At 38.5% G+C, this 21,954-nt stretch overlaps 1 protein-coding gene across 1 annotated transcript in view; it reads left to right on the top strand.

The window, feature by feature from the left end:
- Positions 1-21,954, top strand: part of LOC140236790 (rho GTPase-activating protein 45-like) — a 126,554-nt gene that overhangs the window by 54,338 nt on the left and 50,262 nt on the right. The window contains exons 2-3 of the mRNA XM_072316727.1: positions 13,364-13,504; positions 15,073-15,322. Coding sequence (XP_072172828.1) covers positions 13,364-13,504; positions 15,073-15,322 — 391 coding nt within the window. The remainder of the gene's footprint in view (positions 1-13,363; positions 13,505-15,072; positions 15,323-21,954) is intronic.

Genomic DNA, 21,954 nt, shown 5'->3' with positions numbered 1-21,954 from the left:
TGTCTCACCCACGTTGCAGAAGTGAGATACAGTCGTCACCTTTCCGTCATAGTTGGCGTTGTCAACAATTTGGTGTTACTCTCTAACTTTCCACAGCTTTGAGCTACAGTTGTATGACCACCAAACTCACACCATAGGCATATAACCTAAAACGCCGGTGTAATCTGAATATGGGTGCAGGCCAACAAGGTCAAAGGACAAAAGATCAATGAACTTGTGCTGATAATGGCTGTACTCACAGTATTGTGGTGTACTCTCAATTACATTCCAAAGACTTGAGCTATGACCACCAAACTCACACCACAGGTACATACACATAACCTAAAGATGCTGGTCAAGTTTAAAAGTGGGTGAAGTCTGTCAAGGTCAAAGGTCAGATTGTCAATGAACTTTTCACGATAAGCACCGTACACATAGTATTGTTATGTACGCTCAAAAAATTTCCACAGCTTTGACCTATGACCACAAAACTTGTATCACAGGTACACCACATCACATAAAGATGATGGTCAAATTTGAATATTGGTCAAGTCTGACAAGATCAAGGGTCAGAAGGTCCATGAACTAAGATAAAAAACACCATAATGGCAATATGCAGACGAGACATCGCATGGTGTTTTGCTTTGTTTTCATTTTCATAACTATTCTCACACAGTTAGCTTTATTTTCATACTCATCACTGACATAAAAATGATGTATGTGAATCAGCAGTTTTATTAATATTTCAGTGATCACAGTTACTGGCACTAGCTGGTACCATGATTTTTTTTTTTTTTTTTTTAAGAGTTGTGATTATATGACAATTGATAAATAGTAGTCTGTTGTTAAACGAATTAAGCATTGTCATTGCCATTACTATCATCATACTGGTACAATCAAAGCCAAAGACATGTTGAAAAGCTTCCTGCGAAACAGCTCATTTCCTGTTTTGCACTCAAGAATCTACATTTCCTGCAATTAACCCATTGAGGACGAACTGAGACCCCTTGAAGCTGTTACACATGAAAGGCGACCTGAGGCCTGCTTAGGCCCAAGGCTGGCCCGAGGCCCCTTTGTGGACCGTTTACACATGAGCTTCGGGGCCGGCTCAAGCGACGACGCTCCTCATGGACCCTGTTTACACATAGGCCAGCCTCACGTTGCCTTTCCCTACTCTGTCATGGGAGTGCCCTTTAAAGGTCCTGTTTACCTTTGGGAACAGTGATTTAGAAAAAAATGTCAAGATATGATGTTTAATGCATATGTGTAGGTCTCTTGTACCACAAAGTATCCTATCATATAAAATTTTCACAATAAAACCTAAAATATAAAGGAGATGTCTGGATTTTTCTCAATAAACCCTAACTGTAGACGGTTTAGTCTGGAAAAATGTTTATTATAATTATTGATTCACATTTTGTATATGTAACATTACTTAACATCGATTTTACTGATTCAACTTTTTACAGTGGTTGTTTCTATCCGTAACTCGCATTTTAGAACTATTTGAAAGCACTTATGCTGGGTTTTTGTTTCAACTCCAAATGGTAAATTATGCATTTCAGTAAACAAATATTTCGCTCAGTAAACAAACATTTCGCTCAGTAAATTTGGTTTTGATACTCTACCAAGCTGTCGCCCCTGCAGAAGGTCATATGACCAGTCACATGCCTAGTCGGCCTCGGGCCTGGTACCATTTACAAATAGACGGGGCCTGGCCCCGAGTTTTGCATGACCGTTTAACCCGTTGAGGACGGTTTGATTTTGCTACAACACGCATTTCCCATAGACACCTGCCCGAGTATACACGGGACTCGTCCTTGATCAACGGTTAAAGTCAAGTGCTCCTCTATTTGATAGAAAAGTAAAAATATATGTATTTTTTGTAGTTTCGTTAAATTGTTGTCCATAGTGACATCATGATAATAGGCCCGTTCACAAACAACGAAAATCGAAATTTCAGTTGCGATCCAAATTTCGATTTTTTTTCGACCGTTCATACACAGGGAAAAATCGCACTTCGCAGCAAGGAAAGAACGATCAGTGGCCAAATTGCGCATGCGCGAAACTTGCATGACCGAAGACTGACCCCGCAGTCCCAATAGAGTTTCGCACGCGCTACGAACGATGGGATTAAAAATACCGATTTCCGAATCTCGATCGCGCTCACACACACGACGCTTGGCAAAATAATCGCGATTATTCTGAAAAATCGCACTAATAGTGCGAGTTGGATCGCGATAAGGATCGCGGTAATTAGTGAGATTTTTCTGTCCACACTGGAAAAAATTTCGAAATTTTGATCGCGATAAGAAAATCGATTTTTAAATCGCACTTTTTCCCTTGTGTGTGAACGGGCCTATTGTGCAGTAGTCTCCTTTTCCAGCAATGATGACACCAAAACTTTGAACAATTGCCTAATTTTGCTCAAACTTTTGCTGGTGTTTTCTAATAATGCTGCTTTCATTTAATCCACACTTATATTCAGCCTTTGGTTTCGTGTAAAAGAATAGATAAAACTCTCATATGAGGGTCCATTAGTTTTTACCCCCTGTTGTATTACTGTGATTAGTTGTGGATTGTAAGCCTAACCACAAATCTTTACCTGTAGTCATCATATTCCATCACAATCTTCAACACTGCTTTCAAGCAGCAAAATAAAGGTTTTAAAACACAGTCTGGAAAACATGGGACTCCACTGTCCTCTGAGAACCTTTTGAGGATTTGATATTGGAGGAAGGAATGTTAGTATTGCCAGGTCAAATGTCAGTGGCTCTACCCATGACACTGATATTAACACAAGTTAAACTGTGTCAAACACAAGTCAGGTTGGTATACTGCTGGATCCATGCATGCTCAAGTGAAGGTTCTAACAAACAAACAAAAACTACAGAACAGCTAAACACAAAGATTTCACAGAAAAACCCACAACAGTCCCATCTACTCCACCCCCCCCCCTCCAACAGATACAACAAAAATACAGGAAGAAGAGGTGATCGAGAAAAACAAGGGATTCCCAACTTTTTATAAAGTATTGAATGCCATTGGTGGTTTACCTCAGCTGTTCTGGTGGAGGGGGTGTGAGTTACAGGGGTACAAAAGACCTCTGTTCAGTCAGGGAGGTGGGAAGAGACTCTTCCCACCTCCCTGGTTCAGTCAGGCTTGAGCCACCCTTTGTGTTCCAAGCCAATTCCCCCAAATGATCCCACTCAACTCTGGCAGCGCTGGGTCAAACTCGTCATATATGTTGTGTGTCCCCGCGCTGTGAGGCAGTCGCATTCAGTTCGGGGGAAGAGGCCCACTCAGATCAGTTTCCCATTGGAAGACAGGAATGTGTGCATTTTACACCCGGAAAGCTGCGTATCACAAGTGCCATAGTGTGTCATGGCTGGTTAAACATTTGTGAGGAAAGAAGTAGTTTTCGTGCTGGTTTTAGAAAACAAACTTTCCGACTGAAGGAATTTGTGTGGATGTTATATCACTGAGCTTTCTAGGCAGGTGAGTTGAGAGAAACATATTTTGCTTTAGGAGAGTTTAGGTCTTCTTTTGCAGTTTTTCTATGCATACCAGTTGTATTTTCTAGTCCCCTCACTGGTTGCAAACTTTGTTATTATGTGAATTCCAGGTATGCTGTTGTCTTGAACATGTTGCTGCCATGGCTGTTAGCAGAAGAGATAGATCGATTTGTGCAGTGGTACAAAACTGTCTATCATAATATCCTCTCGATAGGTTCAATTGTCTACCATCAACCACAGCTATGCACACATAAGTGTGCGTTGTACAATGAGTGCATTGTCCAAAAGGCCCAGTGTATTGTTGTCAGCTGCGCATGAGAGGCCTTGAAAAACAAGCAAGGCATGAATAGCATATGCTGGTAGCAATATTGTACAACTGTATTCTATCTTCTTCATTTTTTATTTTCAGTTTGGGAATTGATATGTAAACATTGTTACTGAGTTATTTGCTGCTAGTGCTATCACACAAGTAGGACGTATTATGAATTTGTTGCAGTTAGCATGGATCCATCCACTTGTAATAACCATCATACTGATAGTGGATTGGAAATATTAAACAGAAAGTGTTGTCAGTAGATGGTTCAGTGGCTCAGTTACATATTTCTGTTATTGCCGTGTGTACAGTTTATGATGAACTGTCAGCCCCAAGAGGCAATATGTGTGATACATAATAGTAGTCTTCTTTAAACAGATTAAACAGATATAAATGAATGTCACATCTTTGCAACAAGTGAATGTAGTATTACATGCATGAAGATTTACATACAAATATACACATATACATGGATATGCACATGTACAATTGCATGTGTATCTGGATAAGTCTTTTTTTTTTTCATTTCATTTCATTCAGTTGAACATGGGGAGAACCCATTCAGCATAAAACATGTTTTTCATTGAGTCTACATGCAAAAAAATAAAAAATAAATATTATAATTCAAAAGTAAAATTTTTGTAGTTACATGTGCTGTAAAATGTTTTATTGCCCCTCGAAACAAAATAAACAATGCAATATGGACCTATAATCAGTATGAATGTCCACAACTATATAGGATTTCCCTGTGTCAGTTGTAACTATAATTTTCAACCTTTCGCTGCTTTATGTTTCAGAATTTGTTTTTAGAGTTATGTTCAAATAAGGGGATGGGGCAGCACAGGGTGACCAAATGAAATTTTTCACTCATAGCCAATATGAAATATTATATACTCACACAGTGTATAAAACCTTTCGCTGCCTGGTCCAGTAATAGCAAAACCTACTAGACATCAGATCCCTTTGTATATGGGCGAGCATAAAATATCTTGGTCGGTTTCATGTAGAGAAAAATTAGGTAGCTATTTCGGGAATGTTTATAATCCTCCTTTGCGAAACCTAGAGGGTGGTTTGATCCGAAATTTTGCACATGCCATTCTAAAGCCAGTCACCTCCTTTTGGTTGAGAGTTCATGAAGAATTTAATATCCAGTGAAGGGAATAATGCCTACAGCTCTGTACACTAACATCCAATATTTCAATTCCTCTTGCACCCTGTGGAGTTATACAGAGTATTCTAGGATCCTTTTTTAACAGTTCTACTCGAGACTATATTCAGATTGTAACTATTTTGAAATAGAACAGAACAAAACAAAGCAGTTGGACTTTTGTTACCATCACTCTAAAGCTTTTAAGGGATCATCCACTTTTCCTTCAACTTTAATTGGTATCTTCATAGCTACAGCTGCACTACTGTAAAAGTGGATATTTTCTTGCAACTAATTTTTCGCACTTGGCCGGGTAAGAAGAGTTTTGCGTGTTTTTAATTCTGCAGAATCAAGACATTAACTACTGGAACATATGGCATACAAATATATTCATAACTTCTTATTTTCGCGCTAGCTTCTGGTTGCGCGAAATGTGCGAAAATTTCAACACCGCGAAAGTTTGCACTTTTACAGTATATATTGGTTCATTCACCGAGTCCATACCTAAGGGTAAATTTCCCTTTAAAGGCATAATTTACCATTTGCAGATGAAACAAAAACCCAGCATTAGTGCTTTAAAATAGTTCTAAAATGTGACTTAGGGATAGAAACAACCACTGCAAAAATTTGAATCCGTATCATTGATGTTAAGTATTGTTAAACACACAAAATCTGAACAACAGTTATAATAAAAAAAAATTTCCAGACTAAACCGTCTACAGTAAACGGTTTATTAAGAAAAATACTGATATCTCCTTATATTTTAGGCTGTATTGCAAAAATCTTATATGGTAGGATGTTTTGTGATACAACAGACCTACACATATGCATCAAATTTGATATCTTGAAATTTTTTTAAATCACTGCTCCCAAAGGTAAACTGGACCTTTAATACCCAACACCTGCTCACTGAGGTCAGTGCCAGTAGAAAATACTGCCAAGTGTATCTTCGTGTAATTGGCCTATGCTATGTGGTATATGCTGTATGTACCTATCTGTCTGTCTTTCTCGCTTCCTCCTCCCCCCCCCCCCCCCATCTCTCTTTTCTCTCTCCCACTCTCTCGTCATGTTTTGCATAAAATCAGATGTAGCCATGTTAAATTCATGTTACACAAAAGTTTTAAAGAGTCAGTACAACAGTGTAATTTGACAGCATCATCCAATAGTTGTTTTGGCCAACAGATGTATTATTCATCATCACAATAACCAATACCTGACTGGTCTAATTTTGGTTTGACGGTACAGTTATAACAGAACCAAAAATACAAGTGGAATAGAATACCTGATTAGCCACCAATGAATACATTTAAATGATGAATTTTAGGTATATCATAACAAAAGTGCCTATTGAATGGCTTAAAGACACAAAGCAACAGATTGGAGAACATTTGCATCAAATGAAACATTGGGAATATCTTTAAAAAGCCAAATGGTGGGTAGTGCCTAAGTCATACAATAAAAGTGTTTGTAATCTATAGGGCATTGAACTGCTTTTAGCATACTACTGATAAAGGAGGAATGTTTGCATGCATTTTAACTTTGTGAATCTTGCAAGAGCCAAGATTCGCAAAATTTAAATGCATGAGAAAGTTTTTGTCTACACTACATGCATTGAATGCCAGAGACAATACGCAAAAATTCCATGATTCGAAAAAGGCCATTGCCAGCTCAAATTAGCGAAAATTTTATGCCACAAAAATATCTAGCTTTACAGTATGTTCATTTGGTTACTATTATTTTCTTTGTCACAGCATTGATTCTCACAATGAGTAGATCCTAATCGTGTACCAAAGTGATGTACAAGCCCACACTCTAATTATGTTTAAACCACAGACAAGTGAACAAGATGTGGGATAAGAGCTGATAATGACTCTGTCCTGTCTGGTTGCTATGGCACCAGTTACCATGGCCTCGGTTGTCCTGGCAACCCACTGCATAGCAATATCAGTATTGTACCTTCAAGATGTCTGTCAGACTGACTGTCACTCCTTGTGTTTTTCAAACACAGCGATGACGTATAAAAAGACAATACTACATCCTTGTCATTACGAATCAGTCTGGTATGACAAAATTCACTGAAGATGATGAAAAGATCCTGTGAACATATTGCTTTGAGTGAAAGATTGTTTGGTTGATATGTTTTGATTTATAAGCAAATTTGAGCTGACTGAGCTAAAATTCTGGTAATCTATAGTCTGATTGTTCTATGTGAGAGCCACCGGAAGGCACATTTTTCGTAATTCATTCTTCTTGGGTAGTGTGCATACAGTATGAAGGAATGTGCCCTGGCAGTGACCTTTAGCTATCATTAAATAACAGGATGTTTAAAGAATTATACCTGTCTGACAGGCAGATATAATTTGAAAATGTCAAGTTTGGAATGTGCAGTGGTGTATTTCAACATGGTATAGAATTACGCTCACAGACGGAGAGTGAAGATTGTACAGTTTAGTTAATTCTGGTTTTGCTTGATTCAGAGGGGAAGTCACATATTATGACAAAAGTGGTTTGTTTAGAACTTGATCATCATAATATTTCCTTTTAAGTGAGTACAAGTTGTGTATAAGGACAGACTTCTGTGTGTGCGGAAGAGGCGTAGTGTTTACAAGTTGCATGCAATGTTGTGTGAGCAGTGAGTGTGTGAGTATGAGTATGAGTATGAGTGTGAATTTGTATACATTTGAGGACAGAGATCTGAAATGCGTTGGTGCCCGAACTAGGGAACAGTCAACCAAACGGTAGGTCACGCAGGGCCAACCAGGAAGTGATTCTAAAGTCAGAGTTTCCGGGGCCTCGTTGGGACGCACATCGACAGTCGCTGGATCTGTCGGGGAATCCGGCGGGCTCTTTGAGAGGATCCTCACGTACACAGTATGACCACGAGCGATTTGCGGTTGAAAGCCCAAGAATTGATGTAATATCCTCAGCCCTCAAATTCACATATGAGGAGTTTATTTGCAAAAGGGGCTAGATCCATTTTTAGTACTTTAGAGAAAACTGGTTTGTTTGTTAGAATTTGTACACAAGTGTATAGAAAATCAAAATCTAATTCTGCTATAATTTCTATTCAGATGTTTGTCTGGATTTGAAATTTTCACTGCGACTAACTCAAATGAAATTCTGTGCAGTGATGCTAATAACTAAATTTTCATCAAAAATGGATCTAACCCCTTTTGCAAATGAGCTCTTCATGTAAGGACTGACAAAAGCCTGCATGCATTCGCAGTGTCTTGAAGGACTTGGAATTGTGAAATACTAATATGGGAAGCTCTGCTTTGCCCTAGATAGCATTTAAGGGTTTCACTCATTAGGCGTGTCTTCATCAGCCCGAAGTTTCAAGATAGCGCGCTATCTTGCGGTTACCAAACTAGTCCGATGTCAAAGTAGCGCGCTATCTGTGTAGTGAAGACGCAGATAGCGCGCTATTTGATCGGGAAAATTTCCCCCAAAATCTTGGTCTAGTTCGTCAACTAGAGCGCTAATTCGTGAAATAGCGCGCTATCTTGGGTGCGTCTCCATCAGCCCGAAATTTTCTCGATCCCTCCACGCTTCTGGTTCGCCAGCTGGCAATGGAAAGCGCATGTACAAGCAGCTAGTGATTGTGTATAGTACATTACACGCACGATGTATTCAAGGATCACATGTGTGTACTATAGGCCTACTGTTGTTGTCATCTTTAAAACCAGGGAGGTTATTTCTCTCACCTCCCTATTAAAACTCAGTGCCTTGCATGCTAGCTGGGTTTTTTTTTTTTTTTTTTTTTTTTTATTTATTTATTTTTTTTTTTTGGTGAACTTCTTCTTCTGGTCCACTGTATTCATACCTTAGCTGAAGATTCTTGCAGATTGTGTGCATTTTGGATTTGTTTAAACATTGCAATTCGTTAATTTCATAATGTTATAAGATGCCTCACTGGACAGAAGAAAGAGTAGCGTTATTAATATCCCTTTGGGGAGAATTTGCTGTACTGCTCACTTCCCTGGTTGTAGAATCGTACATACGGTGATATAGGAGATTTTGAGCGGGGAAATCCACTTTCGAACCGCGAACCAGGCAGAGTAATATTGCAAAGTGCGCATGCGTCAATTTTCGGACTAATTTCCCGAAGCAGGCTGTTCGAGCTGATGAAGACGCACATTCGCTGTATCGGACTATTTTCTAAGACCGCAAAATGTCCTGCTAGTTTGAACTTCGGGCTGATGAAGACACGCCTATTCAAACTATTGCACCTGTAGATCTTATGGCATTGAATCCTCCGGCTCCTTTCTGGACTGCTGTTGATTTCATTGTGATCTGATTGCCAGCTTAAATGGGATGAGTCAGAAGTTTCAATTGTGGGAGAGGAAACAAAAAGAAAGAGCCATGAACATTGGATGTAAGAAACCTTTGGAATTCATGGAAGATATGTTTACTGCGACATGAAGAATGTATTCAAATAATTACACAAGTGGCAGGATTTTACTTCATTAGTGCAATGCTAGACTCATACATTCTTTTGAAAAAAAAAATAAAGAAGGCATGTTCTAGGGTAATGCAAACATGTTCGATTAAATCTGATGGTGTGAAATGTGATATCTGCATTTCTGGATATCATCATTTTTGGACATCATAGATTTTGCCTGTTTTCTTTAGTGTAGAGGATTTTTACTGCCAGTTTGGGACAAGATTTTTTTTTTTTTTTTCATGTGTTGTATGACAGGTGCAAGATCAAGAAATCATATTCATTTTTTTTTTCTTGAAGAGGTACACATCTTTACATGCCTTTTGTAAGGATTCCAATAACATACACAGTCACAGTCGAATGTAAAATGGAAAGTTTGTTTTCGAAATTCCTTGAGACACTTTAGACATACAAGCTATGAGCCAGTGTCACTGATTGGGAATCGTTTTAGCCCCATAGGAATGTAAAGTGCTGAATAACACATACCCAGGTTTATGAATTTCTGGGACTCAAGTTCTATAGCGCTATTCAAGAACTGTTAATTTGTGTGTGTGGACACAAGAAAATCGGTAATTATTGTGATCTGCATCACAATGCAAAAATCAATCTAGCTTGATTTTTTTTCTTTTTTTAAATTGTGATAATTTGCCTTCCTTCAGGAGTATTTGTGCACAGAATGCAAAGAGAAACTCAAGTTTGGATGCTCAGAGTCACATAGGTTCCAGTCACTGTTCATTTGTTTTTCAAACACTGTGATAATTTGTTCATGTGTGAATGGTTCCAAATAAAAATGATTTTTGCATTGCAATGCAAAAAGCAATCAGTCCAATTTGTGAATGCGGCTATTTTTTACACACAAGTATCTTCATATTAGCTCCTTGGATCCTCCTTCATTTTGGATATTGGTATACTGTAACTCTTCAGGTGTCATGGTCACATCAACTATTAGGCTCATGTCTTATCCTGTGTTTTAGGGCCAATTTATCGATTCCAGCTTTCATATATCTTTTCTTCAGGATTTCCTCTATGATGCACTTGTGGTGTGTGGGGTGTGAGACTGTCTAATCTTGTTGATAGTTTCTTCCAGCTTGGCACTTTTGAGTCACAGACTGAGTAAGCTGCCTGATAATCCCTTTATGGTTTCCTTGTTTGCCAAAGCACCACAAATCTTGCAAACAAACACTGAAAAATAACTGTATAGTCTTGTAGTACAAGTGTATCTACTCTAGGCACTACATGTGACTTTGATTCAGGGCATTAGGTATACCTGGCATATCATACTTGAAATCACTGTGTTCCGTAAACATGCTGCAGATAGTGTAATACTTCCAAGTAAATGATGTGATCAGTTGCTTTTACTCCATGACTCAAATTTGTGATTTTTGCATCAAGTTGTTTTTTATTGCAACTGATCAACAAATTTCCCTACACTGACACAAAATGTAACATAAAACATAACTTTTGGACTACTGCCTCATATATAGTTAAAATGGCTTTACAGGATCGAGACTTCATGCCAACATTCGCCATAAACGTTTTTGCTTCCAGCCACCAACAGAAGTGTATCAGATTGCAGTCTGATGAATCTGACTTGTGTTGGACGACTATCAGGTCAGTGTCAGACATGTCAGATGGATGATCTGATGAGGATGAGATCGTTGCAGGATGCAAAAAACTTTGCCTCCAACAAGTGCCTGATGAGGGAAAAAAAAATATCTGTGAAATGGGGGTACATTAAAGTTTCTCATCTTACGTCAGATTTATTTACTTCGATCTCTCTGTTTGTTTGATTTTATTCCGTCTATCAAAACTATGTCAACTTGAACATTGGATTAAATTTGAACTTTGAATCGTGATTCACTCAAAGCAGAGGGAGAGAGAGAGGTCCAGAGAGCGGGGGAAAAACAAGCAAGCATGGTAGAGGCCATGTGCTGGCTTCCCATTGATCATACAGGGAAGTGTTTGCTTCACTGGCCTTTGAGTCAGTTGATAGAGATCTTCAGTTATGCCTTCCCCCTGCCAATGAAATTTTATTTTTAAAGTGTTCAAACATCCTGCAGCCGAGCCAGTTTGATTGGGTTCTTTGGTTTCCGCTTTGGGCCGAAGAAAAGGAACAGGGATCATGCAGTTCAAAATGCAAAGAAAACAAGAAATATCGCCCGGTTTAAGTTGTGTATATATAACCCATGCACGCTGGCAGAGATACAAATGTAGCTGTCCCCTTTCACAGCGATATCAGTAGCAGATTTATCCTCCAGTCAGCCAGACGTGCTTTGAAACTTGGCTTGGGATTTATACAGCATGCGTCAGCCAGAGCACTTCCCTTTTCTTGTATGAGGAAGGCCATCCAGTGGATTTTTCTGTCAGAGCGTTTGACTTTATATTAAAGCAGTAGTTTTGACAAAATCATCAATCACTTTGAGCCTACAGATCAGGTATGTGTGATGCATCTATATGTTGCTAATCTTTAACAACATTCTTCAAAGACGAGTATTATACAAGTTTACTGCGATACTCAAAAGGACTCTTTTGATAATAAAGGTTTAATTCTTATGTTTCTTTTTTTCCCAGATATTGGTAGAGTGTGAAAATATATTTATATTTTCACTTCAATCCATGTAGGAGTAATCATAGCGAGACCTTTTCAAGCCAATTATTGCATCTGCAGTTGCCATGTCGACACGGGAAGTGATTATTGATACAACATCAATTTACTATTCTGCATAGATCACATATTTATTGACTTCATTGACTCATCTTCTCTCCTTGAGATGTCAAAATATTATTAGCTGCCTCCACCTGTCTTTGTATGTGGTGTAGTGCTTTCACACATAGTGCATATTAATATACTCTTGAATGTATAGCACTGCACAATACCTTGGTCACGAGAATCAAACCTGCAATCAACAATTCTGTGTGAGCTGATGAAAAAAAATATTAACTGCTGTGTCCATGGTCTAGCCAGTTTGTTGAACAAAAAGTGATGTTGGTATGACACCATCATTTTTAATACACTATAAAGGTCATCTTGTCATTTGAGTGAGTTTAGATTTTATTGTTGCAGCGAGCAAGTGTTCCATGAAGTGCTACAAGGAACACTGAGCGGAAACTGGGCAGTCGCATGGCATCTTTTTTTATTTTTTTATTACTGCCTCTAAAGCCTTAGAGATATCAATTTGACGTCCCACCTTGTACCATTTACTCTTTTACCATCAAATATATTATGATCTCCAGGGGACATACACTTAAATTTGTTGTTTCTATGCTGTAACTGCACCTCCTACACGATGTATTTGAAGTCCAGTTTTGTAGCTGATAGGCAGATATATGTGACACTGTGTACCCTTGGTATATTGTATTACGAGTGTTCTTCTTTAACTTCCCCAAATATTCAAGCAGTACATTATTGTAGTGAACTTGCTATTCAAACCTGCCATGATACACATGTGTAGGTTGCCCCATATAGATGTCCTCAAGAATACTTTTGATTCTCCCGTGTATGATTGTAGGCTACCTGTTTAAAGTTAAAATTACAATGTACCATAATCGACTCCAATTTGCCACAAATAATCAAGTACCAAACAAAACGGATAGAACTGGAGTAAATGGGGTTCTTGTATTTGTTGATGTTTTCATGTTGGTGATTATACAGCTGACTCATTTGTTGTTTTGTTTTGATACAGATATCATGCTCTATATTTGTAGCATATTCACACGATACAATGTACTTCTTTCCTACAACCCATCGATAGCTTTTAACACTTGGGCAGACAATCACTGAATCCCTTTCAGCTGATGAAGCCAGAATCAAATCATGCATTGATTTGTAATGTTTAATCTCGTCAATTCTACCTCTACCCTCTATTCAGAGTCTGTTCAGCCAAAATCACCAACACTTGTATCCTGGTTTGTGTAATTTTTCTATTAAAAGCATATGTATTTCCTTCCCCCCTGCTTCTCTTTTGCAGGAAGTGGATGTCTCGCTGTGCAGTCCCAGCTCCCTGAATGCCTCAGACATCACTTCCCCGGGATCCCCCTTCGGACCTCTCCCCTCCCCCCGGGGTCAACACCCCGACTGGGATCTGACGCTCCGTGCGCGGAGTATGAAGGTGAGCCGAAAACTTTAATTGGGCCATTAATCGGTCATAAACTACCTTTGTACAGAAGAGACAACATGGGATGCAGTATGTCAAACTTAACTGCATTAGGTTGTGAATCCAGAAGTTTGCATTCAAATTAAAAGGGAAGGTAAACCCAAAAAGCAATGTGGATTAAGTGAAAGCAGCAACATTAGTAGAACACATCAGTGAAAGTTTGAGGAAAATCGGACAATCGATGCAAAAGTTATGAATTTTTAAAGTTTTGGTGTTGAAACCGCTGGATGAGGAGACTACTAGAGGATATGACGTATGAGTGGACAACAATTCAAAGAAAATATAAAGGAAATTCAACAAAAATTCACTTTTCTAGAATTATGAAAGAGCAATGGACCAACCTCTTTCAGAAAGCAGGGGGAATAATTGCTACCCCTAACATATGTCAATATCAAGTTGATGGAATTTGTCATTTTCATGAAAAATGGATTTTTGTAGAATTTTCTTTATATTTTCTTGGTATCGTTGTCCACTCATACGTCATAACCTCTAGTAGTCTCCTCGTCCAGCGGTTCCAACACCAAAACTTTAAAAATTCATAACTTTTGCATCGATTGTCCGATTTTCTTCAAACTTTCACTGATGTGTTCTACTAATGTTGCTGCTTTCACTCAATCCACATTGCTCTTGGGGTTTATCTTCCCTTTAATATGCCTGGAATCTTTTTTATTTCCATAGTCACGAGGTCGTGAAAAAAGAAAATGATGTGATGCAACTGTATCAAGAGCTGCTTTCCTAAAATGTAGGAATGACTGCAAATTGCAATTTATGCTAAATAAGGAAACGCTAAAGGAGCTTGACCTTATATGTTGTTTCAATAAAAAAGAATATCAATTGATATTAAAGTGCAGGTATATTACATTTGACTTTAAATATAGCTAGCATTTATTGAGAGTAATTGAAGCAATTACTCATCAAGAACTCAGTAACATAATTTTAAAGAAAGCCAGAGATTGAACCAACATGATGTTCTATGGGAATGCAAAAAAAGGCACCCCGAGCATGTGATTGAAGTTGTTTGTACATTGTAGGAGTATTCCTCATGTTGTATCAAGCAGACTCAGAAAATGGGTACACAGTATTGCCTCCTTGTGTTTCATTGCACCGGACTATAAAAAGTCAGCATATGACATACAGCAGGCATAAATGTGTCGTACAAATGAATGAATAGATGTTGTCCATATGCCTGAAATGTCATACTGTAGATCTGAAACTAACTGTTTGGCATGCCTGGTTGGCTTGAAGAGTTTGGATCGTGACTTCAGTGAGTTCATATCAGTGTGAAGCATGTGATGTGATGTGTGCTCTGTAATTTGGAATTGTTATGAATGAGGTCATATCATACGTCAGCTGCTGCTAAAGAAACTAGTGGAGTATGTGTTAAGCGCTATTAATATTCCCCTTTGAGATAGGATCTACAGGCATTTATGACATTTTGATAGTAAAGTAAACTGAAAATACATACAGAGTCAGCATTCAGACGATGACACATGAAATTGTGCATTTCTTCCCCTTCCCTGTAGACAAAGCGGGGGAGCAATCTCAGTGAGAGTTACGCCCGTCCTGCCAGCATCGCTGTTATGTCCAGTGGTGGACCACTGACCGCCGGATACAGACTGTCAAAGAGCAACTCGTCAACCAGCCTGAACTCCACGTCGGACTGCATGGAGGCGCCGATCGTCAACCACGAGGAAATCCTCCAGCTGACGCGAGATGTCCGGAACTTCTCAGAGGCCCTCGACAAACTCAAGACCATCTTTGAGCCCAATGCAGGTAGGATGGCAGCAGATATTGCAGCTCACAATCTCCCATCTTACTCTCTGTGTATTTCTCATTTCTCTCTCAGTCTTCCATTGTGGCTTTCTACTTAATACAAGTTTTCTAGGCATAATTCTTGTTTTCCTTTCTTTTTTCATCAGGATATTGATATTCCATCACTTTGGACCCACTGTCATAGCTTCATCAAACCATGAGCCTTTGTAGCAGGAACATTTCTGCACAGAATCCAAATTATATTTCATTTGATGAAGAGGATGCTGCACATGGTATCAAGAAATGATTGGATGAATGAATGAATGGAAGAATTAACAAATTCATAGATGAATCAGTGTATGATATTCGCATAGTAAATGGCACGGTGCATCAAAGATGAGGCCTTTTTTATGCATTAGACATTTTTTGTAATCTCACATTTTGCACTATTTGTGTCCGAAGTTCATTCGCTACATAGATGTAGCGAAAAAAACTTCAGTCCATTTTTCATGGATTTAAAATTACGTGGTGAAAAAGGATTGGTTGTCACACGTGTGTGACGGAATGCTGTGGAAATGTAAGTAACAATTCTTGAACAGAGACTACAGTGTGGCTGGTTCTGCGACTTGATTGGCTGTAGTAACCCATTTACCAAAAATTAATTCTTGAATGAGGCACAAACAGAGAAATCAAATGAGGAACGGAGTGAAAGAATGTGTGTCCGCAGTGGGTTTGGTTAGTGAGGACAAACTGACTGGTGTTGTATATTACTTCCTGCGGTTTCCTGTATTACCACACCACGATATCCAACGAGTCCCCGCGAGCTGGTCGAGCGAACTCTTGCGACTTGATATAATTGGGCTTAGAGTTATTTTGAACTGTACTGTAGTACAAATTTGCTCACCCTGATCATTTTAACTGTGACTTTGAATGAAATACCAATAGTGCTAATATAGAATAAATTTATCCTCCTTTCACCTTCATATTTGCATTTAGTTTAGATAATAATGCAAAATATTTTTTTTTCCAGTGTGCACTGATCCATATCTATCTGATTGACATTTAGTGGGAATTGAACTAATAGAAAAGGGGTTATCTTGTAATCAACTTGTGTCAATACTACAGGCAAGAATATTTGATATATATACATATGTACTCCCATTATACCTGTGACTGAAATATTCTACAGCAAATATGGTTAATAGAGAAAATCAGAAAGAGAAAAAAAGTCAGATGAAAAGGGACATGTCAGGGTCACCTTCAAAATAGGCGTAATATACCTAACCTCAAAGTAGAATCAATTATTCGTTTTGTGTTTTATTTTTTTGATGTTTGAGAGGAGAGAGATAAAATTGAATTTTAGAAAGCTATACAGTATGTACATTTTCATTAAGTTTACAATGTAGGTTGGGATTTTTAGTGTCTATGTGCAATCAGTTTTCCCGCAATGATATGAAGGCATAATGAGACATGCAAAAGTACTGATGTATGGAAATAGGTGTTTGTAGTGAGCACTATACCCCCCACAAAAGCAAGACCAAAAAGGCATTAAAATCAATCAAGCATCAAGAAAATGATATCGTGGACATGAACTTGTATGCATTTCAGCACACATGTGAGAGAGAGAACAAGTCTGAATCTGACATGAACAGAATTGACTTGTAGCCAAAAGCTAGTTAGACTGTGGATTGTACAGCACTTTTGCTGATCCTCCTGTCTGTACAATGAAGGAGTTTGGTGGTGGACAGCAAATCCTGTCATTGGGGAGGTCCGGTCTTATTGGATAATTGGTCCTCATGGATTGGACCAGCCCTCACAATAATGGGCCAGTGGTGAGGATGTCTAAGGAGACACATTGGTGAAGACACACTGAGTGCTTTAGTGAAATACAACTGAATGAGGATTGATTTTCCCATGGAGACTGAATCCTCAAGATGAAGATCAATTAATAGCTAGAGGTGGTTGAACTTCCACTGAGAGTATGATTGTCTGTGTAGACAGCATAATTGTAGGCACACAGCACGCCTCGGACATTTGAAAAATAAGTTTACTCTGGGCCCTGTTTCACAAAGCTGTTCTTAAAGTTATGCACGACTTTACGAACGATTTTGATATGGTGAGCCAAGTGGGTTTCTTAATCATTGCTATTTCAATAACTAAAGTTGAAATTTGCAGATGATAATGATTATTTTTGCATGTTAATGCATGCTTATTGTTGAAAGTGTATTTTTGACCTAATGTAGATGAAATATTGACATAATACAGTCGTACTTTGCTAAAACATAAGGAAAAATGTTGGGCACACATATTGGCACTTCATATTTCAGTCATTTGTATATAATATAAAGAAAATATAAAGAAAATTCCACAGAAATTAATTTTATATGAAAACTATTAATTCCATCAACTTGATGCTGACATATTGTAAGGGTAGCAATTATTCCCTCTGCTTTCTGAAAGCGGTTAGTCAAGTGCTCTTTCATAATACTAGAAAAGTGAATTTTTGTTGAATTTCCTTTATATATATATTTTTTTTTGTATTGTTGTCCACTCATACGTCATAACCTCTAGTAGTCTCCTCATCCAGCGGTTCCAAAACCAAAACTTTGAAAATTCATAACTTTTGCATCGATTGTCTGATTTTCCTCAAACTTTCACTGATGTGTTCTACTAATGTTGCTGCTTTCACCTCAATCCACATCGCTCTTTGGGTTTGCGTTCCCTTTAAGAGTCCTTGGTCATACTCACTATTTAAAGGCACAGCAACTTCTTTATTACTCTCCTATGTGGAGCATAACCATATCATTGAAGTGTTGAAGACTAGTTGCAAGTATATCCAGGCAGGTGTCTATGGGAAGTATTGCAAAATAAGTTTGTCCTAAAGGGCTAAATGATCTGAATGGTTCTAATGTCTATTGTTTTGAATTTTACTGCAGAGCAAATTTGTCTTGATATTCAGATCCATGTGAAACATACTTTTAGTACTCAATTACTTTTTTTTTTTTTTTTGGGGGGGGGGACATTACTTAAAATGTGAAAGATTTCCTGTGTCGTACAGCTATGAATTCAACCTAAGTTGTATCCCCACTGGGTAAAATTGCACGCATGCTTGTCCAGTCCCCCCCCCCCCCCACCCCCCAGGCCTGGCCGAAATTCATAATAAATGCCATCTGCCAACAGCAATTTGCAACTCACACGTCATGTTCACCAAACTGTTCTATTTCTTTCTGGTATGAAATTGTGGACTGGATTTGGAATTTCATGAATAGGAATATGATTGTATCTCCAGGGATAGGTGCTTTTTCAGCTTTGGCATGAATTTTGGTCAGACACTCAGTGGTGATGTGGACATTCATCAATTTTGTCACTCACTTAATGACTGTAAGAGGCAGGGGAAAATATGATGATTGATGATGCACCAGAATAGGTACAATACACGTGGTAGGAAATTAGACCAAGCTCAATATGCATCAATTGAGTGTGATGCTCATTTTGTAACGGTTGTTTGGCTCTCAGTGCCTTTTGCATAGCGCCCATTGACATACCATGCTCTCATGTTTTTAGATTACTTTTTTTTTTGAACATGCATCACACATTGGTCATAGAAGAGAATGAACGCTAATTACCCATATCCCAAGTCGACCTTCAGGAGAACTCAGGGAAAAATGGTTTATCATCCCATCAAGTCTGAAGAGTGCCCAAGAGGTGTCTCGGGAAGGCTGAACCATTTCGTTGAGAAAGGACTCGAGAAGTTCTGGATGAATGACAGGACACCCCATGGTTCTTGCTTCGCTACAACATTGTTCGGGGAGCGCCCCTTTGATGAGCTTATTGATCGCCGTCTGCTTAGGACCTGGGTTTTGAATCGATGGCAATTGATTATAACCCCTCAGTTGTCATATACTCCCTTCAACCTCTACCCCTCCCTCCCTCCTCCTCCTTCTTCCCCCTCCCTTTTTGATCCTTTCTTGTCGGATTTGTTGGTGTTGCTCTGTCTTTTCTGTTCAATTTGTTTGGCGTTCGTCTCGCTCTGATGAGAGTCCCAGTCGAGGAACATTATGTCACGGTCCCAAATCCCCTGTGTCGATTTAGATAGGCAAACCTCCAGATGAGTGATCAATGGCCCAGCTAAGAAGCAATTAAAACTTACCCGCTGGACAAGAAAAGCCTGTGCCAGACGATGTTTTGAAATCTGCGACATCGCGACGTCTTGGCTTTATTTGTATTAAGTGTATTCCTAGCCTGTATTATGTACGTAAAGGAGATTGTACCCTGCCATTAAAATCTGCATAATCTGTGAATTCAATGAAACCCAACAGGCAGTCGACCACAAAATATTAGAGAAAAATCAATCTAGATTTGAAAGCGTATAAGACCACTTTATCAGACGTATGGAATATTTTGTGGGTTAACATTGTTATGGAGTTTCAGCATGTGCATGGACAAAGAAGTTGTGATCAGGATTGAAACGTGTTACCTGTACATTGCAATGCTTGCAGTAGAGCTCTGATTCTTAGATATTTTTTCGAATAGCACTTGATATGAGGGCGTGATATGAGGGCGCTTCTCATTTGTTTCTTGGTCAAAATGCTGTTACTACTTATTTCAGTGTTGTTGTTTTGTTTTTTCAAGAGAAATTTTTCATCCTCTATGTACCTAAGGATTAGCTGTTTTTATTCATTTTGTAAGACAGTGAGAATTCGTTTCAATGTGCAGACAGTTAATATGCAGATTTAATCTCACACAGCAAATATGAGGAAAAGATTCCGCAGAGCCGTAGTCACTTTACCGGGTGATTATTTTCAAGGTGTCATTAGGATGCCTTAATATATGTATGACTAACCTACATTTCAAACGATCACCATTTTCCATTCGGTTTGTGGTCTTTGAAATTCTTACAAATCTATACTGCAGTAATGTCTCTGAATATTCAATGGAAACAATTTCCTCTTCGGAATGACTTCTGAGAACTTTAAGATGCCTCTCTGATATCGGTGCTCATGAAAAGAGAGTGAATGGATGGATGTAATGAGGCAGTTTGGCTCTCAATAGACAGGACAGGTATAGCTGAATGCATTCAATTAAGGAAAAGCCGCCAATGAGCGAGATAATTGGTCTATGAAAGGCAGCTGGGTAGGTCAACGAACAACAGCCCGTCTTCGCGGAGAGCCGCGTGTGAAGGTGAAGCGCCATGCACCTGCAGTTTCCTTCCTGATTCACTGACACTATTCCATCGGCTTCTCAGACCTCTGTGAATTCTTTCCCTCTACTTTCTATCTCAAAAGAGAAGCTAAAGATTAATTTTGTGTTGGTGTTGTTGATGTTGATGTTGTTGTTTGTTTTCTTGTTTTGTCTTGTTTTGTTTTTGTTTTATTTTTTTGCTGTACAATTTAGAAACTTTTGTGTGTGCCTGTAGATAAAGAGTTAGAAAGTTTAGGAATGAGAACCAGTAAAAGTATAGGTACGGTATCTAGCTAGATACTGTAAGTGCCATCCTGTATACAACTTGAAGCATGGAAAATATAATGTAATAATCATGTCAGACTCTATGAACAAGAGGGTGTGATATTTTTGGTTTGTTTGTGTTACAGGTTTTTAATAAGCTCTGTGTTATCGTATCCATCGTTCAGAGAAAATTTGTTTCAGAGTTGATGTACTGAGATTTGAAAGTTTGCACAACATATTTCTTCCTTTTTGAGGATTATGATGACACATAAACTATCTGCATTGATATGCTTTGATATCTAGAATCATTTAACAGGCTCATAATCATTGTGTTGGGTTGATGAGTAGACATTTTTTTTTTATTGATATCAAGTTGTGAATCTTATTGCATTTTTTATTTATGTTTGTTTCAATTCAATTGCAAATGATTATAAATGATTACACATATTTACATAATTTGTTTAGGGATCATTTTCAGTAAGCCTACTTAGTGCTTCTCATGATTCCGCCACTATCATATTTGACACCATGTATTTTTGTTTGTTTGTTTGTCTGTTTGTTTTTTAATGCAAAGTTTGTAAACCAATTATAAAAGTGGAAATAAATTAAATGAAATGAAATGAGAAGTGAGAGGTATAGGGCCCTATAGACCCGTGGAAATAAAATGGAAACTTCTTTTGAAGTGATAGTGTCCAAGACCTTGTTGTGTACATTGGTAGGTACTGTATAGTAGGGCCTATATAGGTGATTTACAAATGATGACATTAATTCTTTTCATGTCCCTAGAGAATGTGATTGCCCTTAAAGTCTATGGTCAGTGTTGGTATTGATCATTTTGTCCAAGCGTATCCACAGAGATAGAGATGCCTCTATTTATAACAGCCACAATTAATCATGCCAAGGAGAAAAGGCCTATAGCTCCAAGCTTGCCTCTGCATCCTTTTGTGTTCACTTCATTACAGCAAATGATGCGTGCAGCCACAATAGAATGAGCATGTTTCACTCGAGGACCCATTGGGGTCATTGCTCTCCTTTCTCGGCGAACATAGCAGGGGTGAAAGTCCTCAACGAGCTATAATATACTAACCCCCTCCCTTAAAAAATACAGTGACAGAACCTCTTGTGAAGGAATTAACCAGTAGGTGGTAGTCTGTGTGTCTATTAGGTGTAATACTGTCCGGAGAACAAGTCTCATTGTTGGCAGAGAG

This window comes from Diadema setosum, chromosome 13 (genome assembly GCF_964275005.1).
Source record: "Diadema setosum chromosome 13, eeDiaSeto1, whole genome shotgun sequence".
Taxonomy (NCBI): Eukaryota; Metazoa; Echinodermata; class Echinoidea; order Diadematoida; family Diadematidae; genus Diadema; species Diadema setosum.
The sequence above is the reverse complement of the archived record's forward strand: the minus strand, read 5'-3'. Positions and strand labels throughout refer to the sequence as shown.